The sequence below is a fragment of the Oryzias latipes genome, chromosome 2 (assembly GCF_053564925.1).
Source record: "Oryzias latipes strain Hd-rR chromosome 2, Olatipes_Hd-rR_3.1".
In the NCBI taxonomy this organism is placed as follows: Eukaryota; Metazoa; Chordata; class Actinopteri; order Beloniformes; family Adrianichthyidae; genus Oryzias; species Oryzias latipes.
In genome coordinates, this window is record NC_136238.1 from 17,064,713 (window position 1) to 17,084,415 (window position 19,703).

Here is a 19,703-nt window from a genome sequence, read left to right on the forward strand (position 1 = left end):
TGTGTATTCATTTAGTCTAAATTCAGGGTTTCCTTCTGATTCTTGATTTCAGAAGGCCAGCTAGTGTTTGATATTAACAGAAAAAAAGCTCATTTGAAGCAAAATCCTTTAGACAGAAACAAGTTCATGCAGTTTCTCTACGATAAATTTCATTGAAGCCAAACATTCATACATATGCTAATGAATTTTGTCAAAATATTTTTGAATAGTACTAAATGCTTTTGGTAACACAACTCCTAGATGTCAAAACTGTTAAGCCACTTTGATTGATATTAAAGGCCTATATCAAAAATGAACTAAAATCAACCTTTTTTGAGCTTTTAAGTGTGTTATGTAATTTCCTCATGAAAAATACCCCTAAAGCGGTAGTTTGCTAATTTCAGTCATCTCCGAGTACCAGCCCATCTCAATTCACAAAAATTTGTCGCTCCTCTTATTGTGACATAGACAAGTGGAAAACAGCCCATTCCAAGTCTGTGCTGCCAGCACCACCCCCGGGCTAACCCACACACACAAACACTTTCTCTGTGGAGCTAGCAGTCATTGGCAAAACGCTTTTAGTTAATATGCACAATAGGCACATCCATCTTTGCAAAAGTTGGATGTTTATTTTTATGTGCAAAATGCAGAAACGCTGCCGAGGCCAGCTTTCGGCTGACATCATGAAATGGATAGCACCCACAGGGAGTGAAAGGCGGTGCCTCAGTGATCAAGTCGACTCACTTCTGTGTAGGGAAATGAGCTTGAAAAAGTAACGTCTATTTCATAAAAAAAAATTCTTGAGTGTACTAAAGGTATATGGTTTACCCGGAAAGGCTTAGAATAGCATGATATAGAACCTTTAAATTTTCCTTCTAGACATTGTGATCTTCTAAACCTACAATTCCCCCCCCCCCCCCCCCCCCCCCCCGATGGGAGGTGTTTTCAATTCTATACGAATAAACCTGTCATAAAGTATAGTTTTCATGTTTTTCTTTTTTAGAAAAAAACACTTTTCTCTCTTTCCACCAAGAGAACCTTCTTAAATGTTCTGCCTTCAGGATTTGAGGATAAAACTGGATTAAAAGTTCTGCAACAGAATAGGAGGATAAAGTTGTTTACAAATTCAGAGCAGAAAAAAAGAAGACATTAAAATGTTTATGAAAACAGCCCAACCCTCTATAAAAAGTCAGCTTTTAAAAAACAAATTAAACTTATTCTCTGTTTACCAGTAAACATAAAAAATAAAAAACTGTTAACATTCAATCATCTTCACAGTTTTTGTGGTTCAGATATTCTGCAGTGAATTTTGAGGTATAGACAAGGCCACAGATTCTTGACAAACTAAAGACAGCAGGAAGCTCCATGAAGCTTCTCCTTCCCACGTTTAGTGGCAGATGAAAGTAGCACAAATATGAAGGTTTAAGAGAGACTGATGAGGGGAATCTTTAATGATGAAGAATAATTCTTAATAAATGTGTCAGATTTGTAAAACCAATGAGTTGGGATTGAGAAAGGTGTGAGATTTGGAGACGCAGTGACTCAGGGTTGAGAAAGTAGCAGTTTATTTAATCAGTCACAAAGTTCTCAAGACAGTAGAGGGTGTCTGAGAGCATTTTTGTGAGAGAGATGCAGTCAGATGGCTGAGTAAATGCAAAAGAAAAACAGTGGAGGGAAACTTAACGGTACTCCTCACAATCCAAAAACAAAGCTCAGGACCCGAGAGATTGAACAGCATCAGTCTCATCAGCAAAGGTGGAAGAATCCATTAAGGGCAGGAAAAGATTTAAAACAGAAGACACAGCCGTTGGTCAGAGGCACAGTGGGTAGGCAGATCTGAAGCAGAGATACCGGAGGGCGAGAAGCGGGTCCGAAGGTCTAAGACGTGAGCGTTTAAAAGGGTGCAGAATACTAGCAAAATAGGTACTATAGATAAAGCAAGACAATTGACCACTATCTGTTAACAAGAGTGGAGCACACATGTCTTAAATAGCAGTGTGCACAGGTGAGGTGCATCTGCTAATAGCTGCAGGACCAGGGGGTGTGAATCCTGACAAAAAAACAAAACAAAGTGCCCAACTTGAACATCACACCTGTCATCAACAGAATATCACCTGTTTCAGTCTTTGTTTCTCTTTACAGACTTGGAGAATCATGTGGACTCTCAGAGTCTGACTATGAAGTAGTGAACTCCGCTCTGAAGTCCAACCCATCCCATCTCACAGAACTAGACCTGAGCTATAACCACCTCCAACATTCGTCCATTAAGGTTCTGTCTTCTGGACTGGAGAATCCAAACTGCAGAGTGCAGACTCTGAGGTACGCTGCCACAGCACATTAGGAACTGGGAAAACTACCCTACCTTCCAAACAGCTCTTAAACGATGGCTAAAAACAAACCAGTCCTGCAAACATTAGTTATTGTTGTTTTTCTGTGACTGTCTTGGAATTTTTAGACTTGCTTTTTATTGTAATAACCTTTGTAAATATTTTTACCTCTAATATTGTGCTATTTCATTGTGTTGTAAATGTAATTGTTGATATTTTTATCCTGTCCTAGGACAACAGATGAAATTTAGCTCCTGTGCTAATTCTGGCATATTTATGTTAAAGCAGCTGCTGAAACATTGTTTTATTGTCCTAATTCAAATAAATAAAAAAATAAAAAAAGGTCAGAACATCTTCTTTTGCTGTTCCTCACTGAAACTGAAAGATTAGGGTTCAAGAATTTTAGGATTTTCCAAAGATTTAACATATTTCATGCTTTGAAGAGCAATTGAGTTTAAAGTATCATAAAAGAAACAGGAACTCAAACTAGTCATCCTGATCAAACCTGCCTAAAAGCGTTCAAAAGCCAAGTTCAAATCGGACACATCAGTGCTTGTGAGTATGTGAGTACATACAAACATTTTGTGCGTACATAAGTGTGAGCACAGATGACCTGCAGGTCTGTGATGGGAACATTCTGAGAACCTCACAGAGGAAATTTCCTTTATACATCCACTAGATTAGAGTCAGTCAGACTGCTAAAGCTCAGGTTGGAGTCAGCTGAAGTTGGTAAGTCATGTCTTGAAGTGGACCTGTGTTCACAAGACTACTCTTCACAGTTAGTACTGTCAGGACAATCATTAGAACTCTGCACTCTGATTGTTGTCAGACACATTCATACACAGAGAGGCTGAGCTGCACATTGAAGACCTGAACACACCTGATCCACTTCACACCATTCACACATTTTTTTCTGTCTGCTTTCAGGCTAAAGGTCTGCAGTTTGTCAGAAGAAGGCTGTAAAACTCTTGGCTCAGCTCTAAAGTCCAACCCGTCCAAACTGACAGAACTGGACCTGAGCCACAACAACCTGCAGGACTCAGGATTTCTTCATCTGTGTGGTTTTCTGGAGAGTCCAGACTGCAAACTGCAGACTCTTAGGTCAGTAAAAAAGCTGAACTCACTGAAGAATGAGAAGAACATACAGGGTGAAGAACTTTCTGAAGTTTCTTTGTGATATTTTCTGAAGAGGTGTCATTTCACTGCTGCAAAGCCGGATTGTCTAGTGAAATTCTAGAGAATGTGTGCACCATGGTGTTGTCTCTTTACTTTCAAGAGGTCTGGAAATGACTAAACAAAAACAAATAGGTTTAATCTCTAGCAGTTCAGTTCTTACTCTGGATTTTTTTTTCATTGTTTCTCAAATTTTTAATTCAACTAGAAAGACAAAAAACACAAACACGTAAACAGCTAAAACTGAAATAATTTGTATCAAATAAGTTTTATTACTTTGACCATCCTGTGTCTGTAAAATTAGTTGAAGATCTGAAGAATTTGGAAGGAAGATTGTGAACTAAAGAATGACAAATATATACCCTTTGTCTTTAAACTCAAGTTTTTGTTCCTGATTCAGACTTAAAAACTGCAATCTGTCAGAAAGTAGCTGTGAAGCTCTGGTCTCAGCTCTGAAGTCCAACCCATCCCACCTGACAGAATTGGATATGAGGTACAACTACCTGCAGGAAACAAATGTTCAACAGCTTCAGGATCTGGTGGAGAGTCCACACTGCAAGCTGCAGATTCTGAGGTCAGTTTTCTTTTCTTGTCAGAGAACTGAAACTCGTTGATTTCTGACCCACGCAACTTTTTCTTTTTATGTTTTTTTTGGGGGGGAGGGTTAGTCGACACAGACAGGGAGTGTTGCAATTGTCTTTCTTGTTCTCAATCTTCATCACATCATCTCCTCTGATTTTCTTCACTTAAGTAGAGTTTTCTCAGCTGTGATGTTTAAGTGAAAAATGGTAAATGGTAAATGGCGTATACTTATATAGCGCCTTTCTTCCTACAAGGACAAAGCGCCTTACAGTCACAGACCCATTCACCCAGTCACACACACATTCACACACTGGTGGCTGCTCCGCTGCCAAACACAGGCGCCCGCCTACCACCAGAGGCAAGGTGGGGTTCAGTGTCTTGCCCAAGGATACTTCGACTCATGGGCGTGCAAGGCGGGAATCGAACCTGCAATCTTACTATCATGGGTCGACCGCCCTACCGCTGCACCACGGCCGCGGTAGGACAAATATTTGCCAACATTTGGCAAAAATTAAGCCATATTAAGCCTGGAGGACTGTTGACCTTGTCAATGTGTGCATTTACCCAGTGTTTTTCAACCAGTGTGCCGCGGCACACTAGTGTGCCGTGGGAGATGGTCAAGTGTGCCGTGGAAAATTGCCCTCATTAACTGATCTAAAAACATTTCCCATCTCCAGGATTTCAGCTCTGTGTTCATCCAAACAGGCCCTGATAAAACACTGAGGAGTTAGGAATATAAAAGATCGTAAAATACTTTTTCTTTGCGTTTATTTTATTTTATTAAAGACATTTTGATAAGAATGACCGTACCGCGATTCAGCTGCAGCTCCGGCTGTATTTGGGAAAAGTCCCGTCCCTTTGACTGTCTCCACCAATCATTCTTGAGGGGCTTAATCACATGTCATCAGTCTGACCAATCAGAAGTGGTTAAAGTCTTCACTTCCTTGTCCCGATTTAGCTCGTAAAGTCGCTCAGTTCTAACAAAAATACCAGCTAAAGCTCATCTTTTGCGCTGTAGCTTTCCACAGAATCCGGTATCAGACCGTGGAACAAGTGAACAAAACATGAAGCTCCGAAAACCGATCTCCGGCCGTTTTATGCACTACATCTCCCATGATGCATTGGGTTGTGAGAGTGACAGGGCACAAGGAGATCTGTCGTTAGACGTCTTGAAACCAACGAACACACATCAAACTATTTTTAAATCTTCTAACTTAACTTTTACTGAATCTTTTAGAAAAAAACAGCTGCAGTTTCCAGCTTTTTCTGCAACAATTATCTCAAAAATGCATGTGAGATTGTGGAGGGGCTGTAGATCAATACAGACTATGAGTTTATCCTTCTTTTTTTAAATTTTTGGATGCTGGTGTGCCGCGGGATTTTTTTTAAGGTTAAAGTGTGCCGTGGCTCAGAAAAGGTTGAAAAACACAGCATTTACCGAAGCATTGTACAGAGCCAAACAAAATTCTGTGTTTTTACTCTCTAAAACACACGTGTCAAACTCAAGGCCCGCGGGCCAAATGTGGCCCTCCGTGTCATTGTATGTGGCCCGAAAGAGCATAAACGTTTTTAATTTCTTAGAGTAAAAAATAAAAATTGGTGTGTATTTATTCATATCTGGGGGAATTGGACTTGAAATATCGGATTGGGCAACTATACATTAGGACATAAACACTGTCCAAATAACCTAACCTGACAGAATCTAATTTAAAAGGATTTATGCTAAAGGAACAAGCAAACATATGTTTTCTATGCAACTGTAATTGTCACTTTTAAAAGTTATAATAAATAATGAGTTATTTAACATTAAGGAGTAGTTACATTTATTTTTCATTACCTTTAGTTACATGTATTAGTTATATCTGGCCCTTTGAGGACAGACACTATGCTGATATGGCCCTCAGTGAAAATGAGTTGGACACCCCTGCTCTAAAACATGTGTTTTCCAAACATGCTCTTTTTTTTTGGCATAAGGTAATAGCAACTGAGGCAAGAAATGTAGCCCATAAGGCACTATAAAGTGGTCGAAGGGCACTATTTTGGTCACGTTTATTTTTAATATAGCTCCCTTTCTCCAACTTTAGACCCAGATCTAATCCCTTAAATATGCACAAATGCTCACTAAAACTTTCAGACAGATTTCCCCTGGTGAAAATACACTACTACAATAAGTTAGGTATATTGTGAAAAACTCAGTGGATGTCACATATAGTGTTTGTTTCACTTCACAGATTTTTGGGACAAGAAGGTAATTGTACTGGGGGGATGGACTTACCTTATTTTGTGTTTTCCACATAATGTCTCATTGTATACAGTGTGCCCTACTTATTGGAGTCAAAACAAAATAAAATCTTCAAGACACATTTTTTTTTACATCAATTTCAACATTCTGTGACTATGAAAAGCTGCTTTTTGCCAGTAAGTCATTTCAAGTTAAACATTCAAACAGCCATAAACACACAACATTGTTTAATGAATGTTCAGCGCCATGGCGTGCCCACCCTTTAATAGTAGGCAGCCACTGTTGCAGGTGAAATTGGTATGTCGCAAAGTGTCATCAGAAGACCTTCATCAGGGCACAGAAATACTGGCAGACTTTGTGACAGACCCAAGAGTGGAGCCCTGCAAGTGAAAGACCACAACAATGACTAGTACCCAAGGACCTATGCACTCAGACATTGTTTTACAAATGCGACACAGCCACAAGCCTGTTTTTTGAGATGTGAAGGGTGTTAGGGTTTCCAAACAAATAATTCCCAACTGATTCCACTGCTTTGACCTGAATGCCAGACAACTGTTGCAAGTGTGTCCACTGACAACAAGACTTACCGTGACTGTTATCAGTGGGCACAAAACCATGTGACCTCGGCAATGCAACAATGTTCTACCACCCAATATATAATAAGTGTTGAGTCACATTACACAGAAATGATAGCCATCAGCTATGCTGGAGAAGGTGAGGTGAGGGATATGTCTAGGTAGGGGGGTGACGATGACCGCATCACCGCATTTTTTTGTTGTTGTTGAAAGTTCAGCAAATGGTGCGTGATTGGAACTATAATAAACACATTAAACACATTCATCTTTGCTGATGATTTACTTTTTCTGCTAGTCCTGTGTTCAGACTTTCCTTCTTTCTTTGAGACTGTTCTCTCCTTCTCTCCCACCGCGCCTTTCACTGTCTCTCGTCGGTGCGCGCTCTCACTGCCTCTGCTGCACGTGGCACGCCGCTCCCTTTACACACACAGGCGTGTACTTTCAGAAGCACACATCCTCATTCTACAACAGAAGTTTCCGTCTTCGAGGGAATACAACAAATTTACTGCGTTCTAATTATTAATTGCCATTGTATTAAATTCCATTTCAAGCTGCGCGACACGGCCCCCCGCCGGAGGATTTTGTTTGTGTGTGTGTGTGGGGGGGGGGGGTATTACTGGGAGGTATTCCAGAAAGCAGGTTATGCTAGCTCCCACGGTAAGTTTGAGGCTAAGGAAGTTGATAACCTCAGCTTTCGGTTCCAGAAATGGAGGTATGTTTCAGAAACTCATGCTCTGAACATAACCTGGTCTGGAGCAGGTTTCGTTGAAGGTTAGTTTGTTTTCAGAGAGGTGAAGCAGTATGGCGTGTCCAATTGAAGATGATTTTGTGGATGAAGAAGCTCAGATAATACTTTTTCCCACTGTGTATTTGTGTAAACATACATTTACACAAATACATTTACACAATGATAATAATAAAACAATTTCCTCACATTGTGAGAGGGTGATAAGACCACATATGGATGTTGGAAAAATAAACTTTTTACTTTAATCTAACTTAATTATTTGCTTCAGTTAAGAAAAAATTATTTTTTGAGTTAAGTCAGCTTATAAATATCTCGTAGTTTTCAGACAGTTATTTTACTTTCATTGAAATTAATTCAATTAGGTAGGTGTAACTTTGGTGCTGCTGTTAGATCGGCACTCCAAGGGATTGTGGGATACCATTCCCTGTCTGGACGGTTTTGGGTTTAAGTTTGGGTTTTTGACCAAATGAGTTTAGTTGTTTAGCTGTTTTACCGTGTTTTGCTGAGTTATTTTGTCCTACTATGCTTAAGCCTTTACACCATGAGTGAGAGGGAGGGAGAGGATGATGAGTTTATATAGCACCCTTACAGTCAAATGCTGTATTGATAATGTTGGAAAATTCCTAAATGAACATATGTACTTTGCACATATTGTTTCGTTCTTTTTATTGTTATACAAATGAGTATATCTGCCGGCTCAATCTTAGACATATGAGAGTTCAAGAATTATAATTAATTAAGATGGAAAAAATATTAATTGAATTGGAGTAATACGACATTTAGTTAGATAAATATGTAAATTTGAGTTGTATAAGCAATTATTGAGTTTTATAGACATAAGAAATTAGGTTAAATAAATTTAACTCAATTACTTGTTACCAATAGAAGTAATTTATTTAAGTTGAGAAAATTGGATACGTTATATATATATATGCGTCACAAGCCGTGTTACTTTTTTGATGGACGTATAATCTTCATATGCCGTCATTAAAGTCTCAGACTCCGTCTCACTGAAGTGTAGCGCTCTTTTTTTTCTTCCATGGCGACTCCGGAAATCGGCAAACCATTGAGAATGTCTTTATGTACTCGCTATGCATGTGCAATAACCCAGGGTTACCAAGTCAAGCGTAATTATGCCAACTGATATCCGGTCTTTTGGAACCCTTATACCCCGAGTAAGCAAGTTCAGGCGGATTTCAGCCAGAGTTTAGGCTCAAAGTCAGGCTAGTTTAAACATGCTTCCTGGAATACCCCCCCTGTTCTCCTTCACTCTGTAATACCAAACATGAATGGGCGCTGTTAGATTTCGATGAATATGACTACATGTTTTGTTTGGGAATTATTTTGTGCAGCACAACGTTACGTGCCTGTATAAACAAAGGCGGAGCCTCTTGCCCTGCGTTCTTCATGGGTGTCAGGGTTCATGGCTATCGCTACCACTGGAAAGGTGACAAAGTGTCTGCAGTCTGTTTATTACTGGGCAATACATAATATTCTGAGAAGATGTCTGTACCAGAGAACACAGGTGAAACTCGCGTGCAGCTAGAGAGCGGTCCGAATCAAAAATCAACACGCACCCCCAACACACACGTGTGCGCGCACCTTCTTCCTAGTCCTACACACGACGCAGCGCGCTCACACAGTCACATTCAATCTGCAACACCAATATAGGCTATATAGTTAGTTTATTAGTTATATAGGAAGAAGTTAGTTGTTACTGTTATTTGTTAATGAAGAATACTACGTCGTAATTGTATTTATTTCTGATGCGGCCACGGGGGATTTTGTGTTTCTTTTTGTTTTGTTTTTGTTTTTTTGTTTTTTTTTTTTGGGGGGGGGGGGCTGCGATTAACCCCGAAACCGCGCCCCCTGGTGGTTCATGACCACGGTGATCAAAAATCAGATACCGTCACAGCCTCTATGTCTTGGTCAACATTGTCCCCAGCGTTTATTTTGGTGGAGGATGTGCAACAGTCTGGGCAGGCATTACTAGTCAGTGAGAAAACAAATCTTTTTACTGTAGATGGCCCAGTCTTTGTATGTTTTTACGTCAGAGATATCACAGAGCCCACCACCAATGTCAAATTCTACCAGCATACACCCAACTTTCAATTCATGGATGATAACGCTCCACCACATCTTGCCAGAATTGTTACAGGAATGGAGAGTACTTCATATGGTGTGGCCGTCAATGTCCCCTGACATGAACCCCATTAAGAAATCTTCGACCAGCTGAAACAAAAATTGGATAATCGTATCCCATCCCTAAGTGATCCGGCAAAACTGCATGTTTAAAGCTTGTGGAAGACAGGAACGCATTGCACTAAAATAACATTGTGAGGCTAGTGAGGAGCATGACATGTTGTCATAAAGCTGTCATCGCGGCAAATGGCTTTGGTGGAGAAGGGTCAGGGAGAATCTTGGAGTATGTTCTGGTAGGCCTTTGAAGGAGAAGGTTTTTAATCTTCACTATGGGCAGCTGTGAGGCAGCAGAAGACCACTGATCGGAAGGTTTGATTCCCACCTTACCGTAGTAAATACCAGGAACCACATTTTTAAACAGTTTTTAAAGTATGAACTGGAGTTACATTTTTTGAGTTAATCTGTGTGGTTGTACCAAACTTTTACACCTTTTAACAGAAATACAATTTATTTTTCACATTTACATTACAGTCAGTGGTTGTTGATTTTAAAGAAGTTTCTCCAACACTGGAGTGTGTTTGTGTTTGCAGAGGACAGTACTTCACACAGAGAGTCCTGTCTGCAACAACCAGCAATGGAATTGAAAAGACTGACCTATCCAAGGATAATATTCAAGTTGACAGATCGGAATCGGAACCCTCAGACTCACAGTAAGAAACAGTTTCTATCAATCAAAGTTGATTTCAGCTTTCAGCATGAAGCTGTCTTGGGTTTTATTGGTGTGTTAAAGTTTCACTTATTCCTAATCTTTTTCTGGTTTGACAGACTTGGTCGTCTTCGGCTGTAGTTCAGCTGAAGTAAGCTTCATCAAAAATAACCCTCCACTGATATCCCTTCATTCCTTTGTTTACACTGTCCCCCTATCTCACAACCCATCACAAACCCAAGCTAACATTTAAAGTGCAACAAAAAAAAGAAAAATGAAGAGCAATGGCAGAGCTATCCAGCCATACAGTTTTTATCCAGATGCCAGTTTAAATGAGGAAAATTAAGAAGTTAATGGATCTATTTGTCTGAAAGTGGACATATCAGAATAGAGCGAAGCAGGGAGACTTTGGCCCACCCATTTTAGTGATGCGTCACAACTGAGACCTTTTTCAACCTGTGGGTTTTTATCTGCTCCTGTTCTATCCCGATTTGAGTAAAGAAATTCATAAAAATGCAGTTTTATTCTTACATTTTTACATATCATCACGAGAAAAATGCTACAAAGACATATTAAAAACACCAAAAACACATAATTGCATTGGAATGGTTCTTTAAACTCCTCACAACTTTAAAAAATATATATAGAATCCAAAATTAATCCCTGTAAACTTCAATGAAAGGGAAACAAGTGCTCCTAAGACAGCAAGTGTAGTGGTACAAGCCAGGTACACAGACTGGGATTCAGATTTAAAAGAACAGGCCCCGCCCTTTTTGTACTACATTTGAACCGTACCGTAACGATAAACAACCAGTAAACCTGTCTGCTCTATGCTGCTTCATGGTCTTACCCCCCTTCCCCTCCTATTATCACCCTCCTACCCCCCCCTCTCTCTAACGTCCCTCTCTCTTCTTCCCCTCTTTCCTTTTCCGTCCGGTCCAACACCAAAGATTTTCAAACATGATTGAAATTAATAAAGTTTGGCCTCAATTACAAAAGGGGTTTATTCAGACATACCTTTGGTTTGTCTGAAGATGAATAACCCCTCTTGTTAAAATAAAATATGTCCAACACAAGAGGCCCTCAGCTCTCATCTGTTTGCCTAGCTGTTGGACAGGACAAGTTAAAAAAAAAAAAAGAAATACTGAAACAATGATCCCTGCACTGTACACCCAGACCAGAGCTATGGTTGAGATGGAAACGGAAGAAAGAGAGGCATCCCTGCCCTTAGACCCCCCTTCTCCTCAAAACAGCGGTAGACGAGCGGCGTCTTGACGCTAAAAGCCTGTGGTTCTCCAGAAAAACATGAACATTTAAACATACATCGCATGCAGCTTTTCCCCAAACGTTTTGTTCACAAAGATGTTTACTTTTGGATGCACTTTAAGTTAATTTATTTTATCCCTGATCATTTATTTTGAAAGCAGTTTATGTCTTAAATAACTTAAAGGAAAGTTCCTGGCTACTTGATTTTATTTTTTTGGGAGAGTTTTATTTTTGTTTACACCACATTTGCACTAAATGGTGTCATTTATTTTTGACAGACAATATAATTTGTTCACAGAATTAATATCTGATTCACATCTATTTTTTAAATTAAGCAATGGCTATGGTTTTGTTTTTCAAAAGTTAATACCAATGTGCCTGGCAGCTACTAGACTTATTCATTTTTTATCCTGTTTACAGCAATTTTGTACTAAATAATGGCACTGCTGTTCATGTTCGATGTTCATCTTCTTAAAATGCATTTCCACTTGAAAATAGCTTAATACTGAAAGTTCAAGATTCTGCAAAATTAAAAATGCAAATTCTATTGTTCTTTTGTTTCATTCACACCAAATGCAATTCTCAGCTGTAAGGTTAAATAGACTTACAGATGAGATGTGATGACAGGTCCTGTGGTGTCATTTGACTGGTGAGCTTGTCTATTGGGATTCACCAGTGTATCCAAACACAGAAAAGTGGGGTGCATCATCGATCTGTATTTTTAATTCTGATGGACAGGTCCGAAAGGTCTGGTAGCACAGAGAATAATGGGATACAATCCCCTATGACTGCTCTGTTCAAAATAGGGTTGAACGTGGGTGTTTCTTTTGCCTGTGTGTCATTTCATCTGGCAGTTTTGTTATTTCACCCTTCATCCTGTTTTTACTACTTTTTTTTTTTTTTTGCACCATGAGTGTGGGGAAGGAAGACAATGATAACGGTTGGGCGATGTACACTATTGTGCGTTCCAAAATAAAATCTCAAAGTTCCTCCGGTCATGTCTCTTTGTTATGCGTCATTGTAGCGTTGCCGTAATATTTTTAGTGACTCAACTATGCTACATATTGATGCGGGCTACAACACCTGACTGACGCATCACTACCACCAGGTGGTGGGAGACTGTATTCAGGTCCCGCGGCTCATAGATTCAGAACAGATTTTACTATTGCGGCCCACTACTTTGCACTCACTGGTCAAGATTGGGCTGCAACCCAGTGGTTAAGAATCACTGGTCTAGATGACTAATTTTTACCAGTTTCTGCAAAATACACATCAAACGGTATTTATGGAGAATTAGGGATTTTGTTAAAGTTTTAATAGTGTGAACATTGAGGAGATTGTGGACAGACTTCTTTGTTTAACAACCTAGCTGTTAATTGGTGAACTGACCTGACTCCAGTTAGTGTGGTTTAAAACCTTTTAGCACAGACAGAATGGAGCTCATTCCTGGTGATTCTCCACAGTGTGGACCAGCAGAGCTTGGAAACTTCCAGTGGGCAGTCTGCCCAGCCACATCAAACACAACAGGACTCCATATTTCAGGTCAGTATGCACAATAATGTTATGCTATGAAATAATTATTAGCTCTCTGTTACATTAATAAGTAATACAAAATACAGAGGAATATCACTATGGGATAAGTCCTTGTGCACCGTCCACAGAAGTTTTTTTTTTTTAAATTACGCTAGTACTGACTGGCAAACAGAAGGTGATGTCAACTCTAGAGGAAGGGGCCTCCTTGTCAAGGAATTAGACATTACCATTTCCTCCTCAGTGTACATAAAAACACCACAATTCGCTCTAAGCAGGAAGGTTACTTCACTTATGTTTTAGGGTTAATTAGTTAACCAAATTTTCTCTTTTAACATTCATTTTGGTATCCAGAGTTTGCTAATGGGAACAAAAAGAAGTGTTAGACTGACTTGTCAGATACCAAAACGAATTATGAAAGAAAGCTACTTTTTAATCATTCTGTTCACAGTCATCTCCATTTCTCTTGATCAGTGGATTGGTACTGTATTTTCAACATGGAGCAGATGTTGGGCTCCATGATTTCACTCTGATTGGCTCATTCAAACAGTATTCTGTTGCAGCTACTGGAGGACAACATTGTCACTTTTGTGAAGAAAGAGCTGAAGAAGATCCAGAAACTTCTGAGTCAGAGGGACGATGAGGAGGAGCTGGAGGGTGAGGAAGAAGAGCAGAGGAGCAGCAGAATGTTACTGATGAACATCGCAGAGACCTTCCTGAGGAGAATGAAGAGGGAGGAATTGGCTGATCAACTGCAGAGCAGTAAGAGGATTTCTCTGAATGTTTCCCCAGCTTGATAAATGAAGATGTACAGATATTTCAAGACATGAAACTAAATTGGTTCCAATATTCTTAATTAAGTAAGCAGAATTGGTTTACTCTGTTTGTTGTCTTCATTCAGGATCTTCTGCTTCAATTTGTCGACATAAAGTCCAAACAGGGCTGAAACAGAAGTTCTATAGTGTGTTTGAGGGAAACACAAAAGCAGGAAACCCAACTCTTCTGAATGAGATCTACACAGAGCTTTACGTCACAGAGGGAGGAAGTGGAGAGCTGAATGAAGAACATGAAGTCAGACAGATTGAAGCAGCATCCAGAAAAGCTGTCAGAGCAGAAACACGCATCAGACAGGAGGAGCTCTTTAAACTCTCACCTGGAAGACAAGAACCAATCAGAACCGTGATGACAAAGGGAGTGGCTGGCATCGGGAAAACAGTCTTAACACAGAAGTTCACTCTGGACTGGGCTGAAGGCAAAGCAAACCAGAACATCCACTTCATATTTCCATTCACTTTTAGAGAGCTGAATGTGTTGAAAGAGGAGAAGTTCAGCTTGGTGGAACTTGTTCATCACTTCTTCCCAGAAACAAAAGAAGCAGGAATCTGCAGCTTTGAAGACTTCCAGGTTATCTTCATCTTTGATGGTCTGGATGAGTGTCGACTTCCTCTGGACTTCCACAAGACTTGGATCCTAAATGATCCTAGAAAGTCCACCTCAGTAGCTGATCTGCTGACAAACCTTATCAGGGGGAACCTGCTTCCCTCTGCTCACCTCTGGATCACCACACGACCTGCAGCAGCCAGTCAGATCCCTTCTAGATGTATTGATATGGTGACAGAGGTCAGAGGGTTCAATGAGCCACAGAAGGAGGAGTACTTCAGGAAGAAATTCAGAGACGAAGAGCAGGCCAGCAGGATCATCTCTCACATCAAGACATCTCGAAGCCTTCACATCATGTGCCACATTCCTGTCTTCTGCTGGATCACTGCCACAGTTCTGGAGTATCTGCTGAAGAGCAGAGAGGGAGGAGAGCTGCCCAAGAGCCTGACTGAGATGTACATCCACTTCCTGGTGGTTCAGGCCAAAGTCAAGAAGGTCACGTGTGACGGAGGAGCTGAGACAGATCCTCACTGGAGTCCAGAGAGCAGGAAGATGATAAAGTCTCTGGGAAAATTGGCTTTTGAGCAGATGCAGAAAGGCAACCTGATCTTTTATGAATCCGACCTGAAAGAGTGTGGCATTGATATCATAGCAGCCTCTGTGTACTCAGGAGCGTTCACACATATCTTCAGAGAGGAGAGAGGGCTGTCCCAAGACAAGATATTCTGCTTCATCCATCTGAGTGTTCAGGAGTTTCTGGCTGCTTTTCATGTCCACCTGACCTTCATTACATCTGGAATCAACCTCATGGAGGAGGAACAGTCACAAATCTCTGAATTGAAACAACCCAGCTCTATCCAGTTCTACCAGAGTGCTGTGATGAAGGCCTTACAAAGTCCAAATGGACACCTGGACTTGTTCCTCCGCTTCCTCCTGGGTCTTTTACTTGATACCAATCAGAGTCTCCTATGTGGTCTGCTGACTCGGACAGGAAGTAGCTCACAGACCAATCAGGAAACAGTGCAGTTCATCAAGAAGAAGATCAGTAAGGATCTGTCTGCAGAGAAAAACATCAACCTGTTCCACTGTCTGAATGAACTGAATGATGGTTCTCTAGTGGAGGAGATCCAACAGTCCCTGAGGTCAGGACGTCTCTCCACAGATGAACTGTCTCCTGCTCAATGGTCGGCTCTTGTCTTCATCTTACTGTCATCAGAAAAAGATTTTGAAGTGTTTGACCTGAAGAAGTACTGTGCTTCAGATAAGGCTCTTTTGAGGCTGCTGCCAGTGATCAAAGCCTCCAACAAAGCTCTGTAAGAACTCTCATGAAGATCACAATTGGTGAACAAATGTATTTAATCAAAGATTTTTAACTAAAGATAGAATAACTGCTGTCTTACTTTGTTTTCTTCAGGCTGAGTGGCTGCAACCTGTCAGAGAGAAGCTGTGCAGCTCTGTCCTCAGTTCTCAGCTCCAAGTCCTCCAGTCTCAGAGATATGGACCTGAGTAACAACATGCTGCAGGACTCGGGAGTGAAGTTTCTTTCTGGTGGACTGGAGAGTCCACACTGTGAACTGGAGACTCTCAGGTCAGGTTTGATTAAATGAGGTTTGATTAAACTTTTAGGTCCAGTTCCTGTACGTTTTTCTCTGATATAGATGTAAGATGAACATCACTGAGGGGACAACACAATAGTGAAGTTGTATAAAAGTATAATTAAATCTAGTGCTGTCATGCAAAAAACAAAATTGTCTGATGAGTAATCGTGACTTGTAGTGTATTATTCTGATTAAGCTACTTTTTAAATTTAATTATTTTTAACCTAATAATTAAAACACCTCACCTCATATTGTCAATTAAATTCATGACATTGTGGCTCAGTATAAGATCAAATTGCAAGAAAAAAAAAGACTTTATGAAGTTTTCCTAAAATAACTTCCCAACTTTTACTTTTACACCAACAATGTGTATTTGTTTCAGTCTTGAACAATTAAGAAAAAACAAAACAAGAACAAAACATCAGGTCAAGTGTGCTCAAATTTAACACATAAAAACAGCAACACTTTTCTAATCAATCCAAAAAATATTGACCACAGACCTCTTATTAATACCATAATATATGTTGACATCCTATATTACACAGTTTAGTTCAATTAAATACAGTTAAATTGTATTTATATAGCCCAATATTACAACAATAGTCATCTCATGGGCTTCATACCGGTTATTTCAGTGGTTCTCAAATGGGGGTACGCGTACCCCTGGGGGTACGTGGAGGTACTGCAGGGGGTACGTGACGCTTTTCAAAATATCTATCTAAATCAGTGGGCTCATCCTAATAATAATCTTGAGAAAAATTATTTTGTAAAAAGTTCGATTAAATATAAATATGCGTTCATGCACTGAATTTTATATTCAGTAATTAGTTTCAATATCCTTTGAAATAAAACTGTGCCCCCCCCCCCCCCCACACACACACACACCAAGTTAGTTTGACCCACTGACGGCACGCACTCATCAACGACCTGTCGTGACCATAACACTGTAACTATGGAGGCGTGGTTAAAGCGCAGCAGCCATGCTGCTGAAAGTACAGATGGACAAGTGAAAAAGAAAACAAAACAAGAGGCGACGAAGTCCAGAAAGTACAATGAAGATTATGTTTTAATGGGATTTACGTCCACGAGCTCTGAGCCACCCCAGGCACTGTGTTTTTTTTGCGGGGAAAAGTTAGCAAACGCTAGCATGAACCCGGCACACCTCCAGCGGCATCTCACCACAAAACATGCATGTCACGTTGGTAAGGCACCAGAGTTCTTCAGGAGAAAACTTTCTGAGTTCAAGTCATCCCAAGCCACAATGCGAAAAGTCTCCACTACATCAGCCAAAGCCTTGGAGGCTTCTTACGCAGTGTCTTTGCTTGTTGCTAAATCCAAAAAACCCTTCACCATAGCGGAAGACCTACTGCTCCCCGCCGCTGTGGTATTGGCCGAAACTATGCTGGACAAAAAATCAGCAGATACATTAAAAACGGTGCCTCTGTCCAATGACACCGTTTGCCGCAGAATAGATACCATGGGCACAGACATTATCGAACAAGTTGTGGGGAAACTTGGAGACTCATTTTCACTGCAGCTGGATGAATACACAGATGTGAGTGGACATGCGCAACTTGTTGCATTTGTGAGATACATCGACACGGACGACATCTGTGAACACATTCTATTCTGCAAAGAAATGGAGGGGCGAACAACCGGACAGGACATTTTTAATGTCGTTAACATGTTTTTCACCAGAAACGCTATCAGCTGGAAATCCTGCAGCAGCGTCTGCACAGATGCGGCTGCATCAATGACGGGCAGCGCGAAAGGCCTCATAACACGGATTAAAAAAGTAAATCCCAACATCAAGTGGACGCACTGTGTGATACACAGGGAAACGCTAGCGTCCAAGAAAATGAGCCCTGTATTGCACGATGTTTTGAACGACAGAATTAAAGTTATAAACTTCATCAGGTCAAGGCCACTTAATGCACGTTTGTTCCGCAGCATCTGTGAAAATACGGGAGCTGAACACACAGAACTGCTCCTGCATCCTGAAGTACGCTGGCTGTCCCGTGGAAGAGTACTGAGCAGGCTGTTTGAGTTGCGAGCTGAAGTTCACACCTTCCTGACAGAGCACGGATCACCCCATGCCACCATGTTTGAGAACACGGACTGGCTTGCAAAGCTTTGCTATCTGGCAGATATATTCAGGAAACTGAATGAACTGAACATGTCCCTACAGGGCAAGGACACTGGCATCGTGAACCTGTATGACAAGGTGGGTGGTTTCCTGAAGAAAGCAGAGATGTGGAAAAGGGCATGTGATCAGGAGGATTTCACCTGCTTTCCTCAATTGGATGTGTTTCTCTCAAAAGAGGATGTGGGGACAGCTCCGGTGAAGTTAGTCATAGTGGGACATTTGGCTAACTTGATCAGTGGTTTTCACTCCTACTTTCCTGACATGGATGAGAAATCTGTGCAGCTGGATTGGGTGATAAACCCATTTTTCTTGTCTGAAGCAAACAGAAGCAAACTTCCTGTCACTCATCAGGAAAAACTGATGGAAGTAGCATCTGACCGTGGTCTGCAAATGAAGTTTGGTGCATCCACTCTCACGCAGTTTTGGCTGTGTGTGAGGCAGGAGCACCCTGAGCTGGGACAGAAAGCTTTGGAGCAGCTGCTACGCTTTGCATCCACATATTTATGTGAGGCCTCCTTCTCAGCAATGATGCTGATCAAAACGAAGCAAAGAAACAGACTGTGCCTGGAGAAGAGCTTGATCACTGCAGTTGCCTCCTTGCCACCAAGAATGAAAAAGATCCTCAGTGAGGTGCAAGCTCATATTTCTCATTGAAATGTATTGAGTACATGTTTTTCCTGTTCATAAATCACTGCCTGTTACATGATGTTCAATTCAAGTCAAATGTTCAATGCAAAGTGATTCAAATGCAATCTTCTTTTTTTTTTATCCTAAAAGAGTTAACGTTAATTATTATTTGTGAGCAAATCTTTATTTATTAAGTTAATTTATTTTGTAAACTAAATATTATTTATTTATAATTAAGTTATAGATTTATTTCTGTGAACAGATTTTTGTTATTCATGTATATTTTTTATTTTATTTATTATTAGCAGCATTTTGCACATTTGAGTTTTGACTGGTTTTATGCCTTCTGGTGGTCAACGTCTTCTGTTTTTCGTTTTTGTTTGTACATGCAATGTTTGCCATATGAATGTTTTTGTCAGGTTCACTGTTGTTTGGCTTGAATAAATCTGACTTTACAGCACTGTACCTCTTTTTTCTTCCAAAAATGTTTTGCCCGTGTCAGGGGGTACTTGACTAAAAATATATTTCTAAGGGGGTACATCACTGAAGAAAGTTTGAGAACCACTGGGTTATTTTATAAGAACTTCTAGCAGCCTGCTAACAACTAATTGTTTTTGAAATTTCTTTTAGTTAAAACATGTTAAAAGTAAGTTCTAAGCAATATGGTACTTATAGCGGATGG

General features: G+C 40.4%; 1 protein-coding gene across 3 annotated transcripts in view; it reads left to right on the forward strand.

Moving 5' to 3' along the window:
• LOC110015767 (uncharacterized) overlaps positions 1–19,703 on the forward strand; it is a 94,034-nt gene that overhangs the window by 27,081 nt on the left and 47,250 nt on the right. For 2 of the 3 annotated variants that reach the window (XR_013648386.1, XM_078933529.1), the window contains exons 8-15: positions 2,122–2,298; positions 3,234–3,407; positions 3,880–4,053; positions 10,359–10,478; positions 13,204–13,282; positions 13,834–14,032; positions 14,172–15,963; positions 16,065–16,238. Coding sequence is in view for 2 of the 3 variants with exons in the window: in XM_078933529.1 (XP_078789655.1) it covers positions 2,122–2,298; positions 3,234–3,407; positions 3,880–4,053; positions 10,359–10,478; positions 13,204–13,282; positions 13,834–14,032; positions 14,172–15,963; positions 16,065–16,238 (2,889 nt within the window). In the remaining variant the exon portion in view is untranslated. Of the gene's footprint in view, positions 1–2,121; positions 2,299–3,233; positions 3,408–3,879; positions 4,054–10,358; positions 10,479–13,203; positions 13,283–13,833; positions 14,033–14,171; positions 15,968–16,064; positions 16,239–19,703 lie in introns of those variants that run through there. The other variant, XM_078933537.1, reaches the window with a different exon arrangement.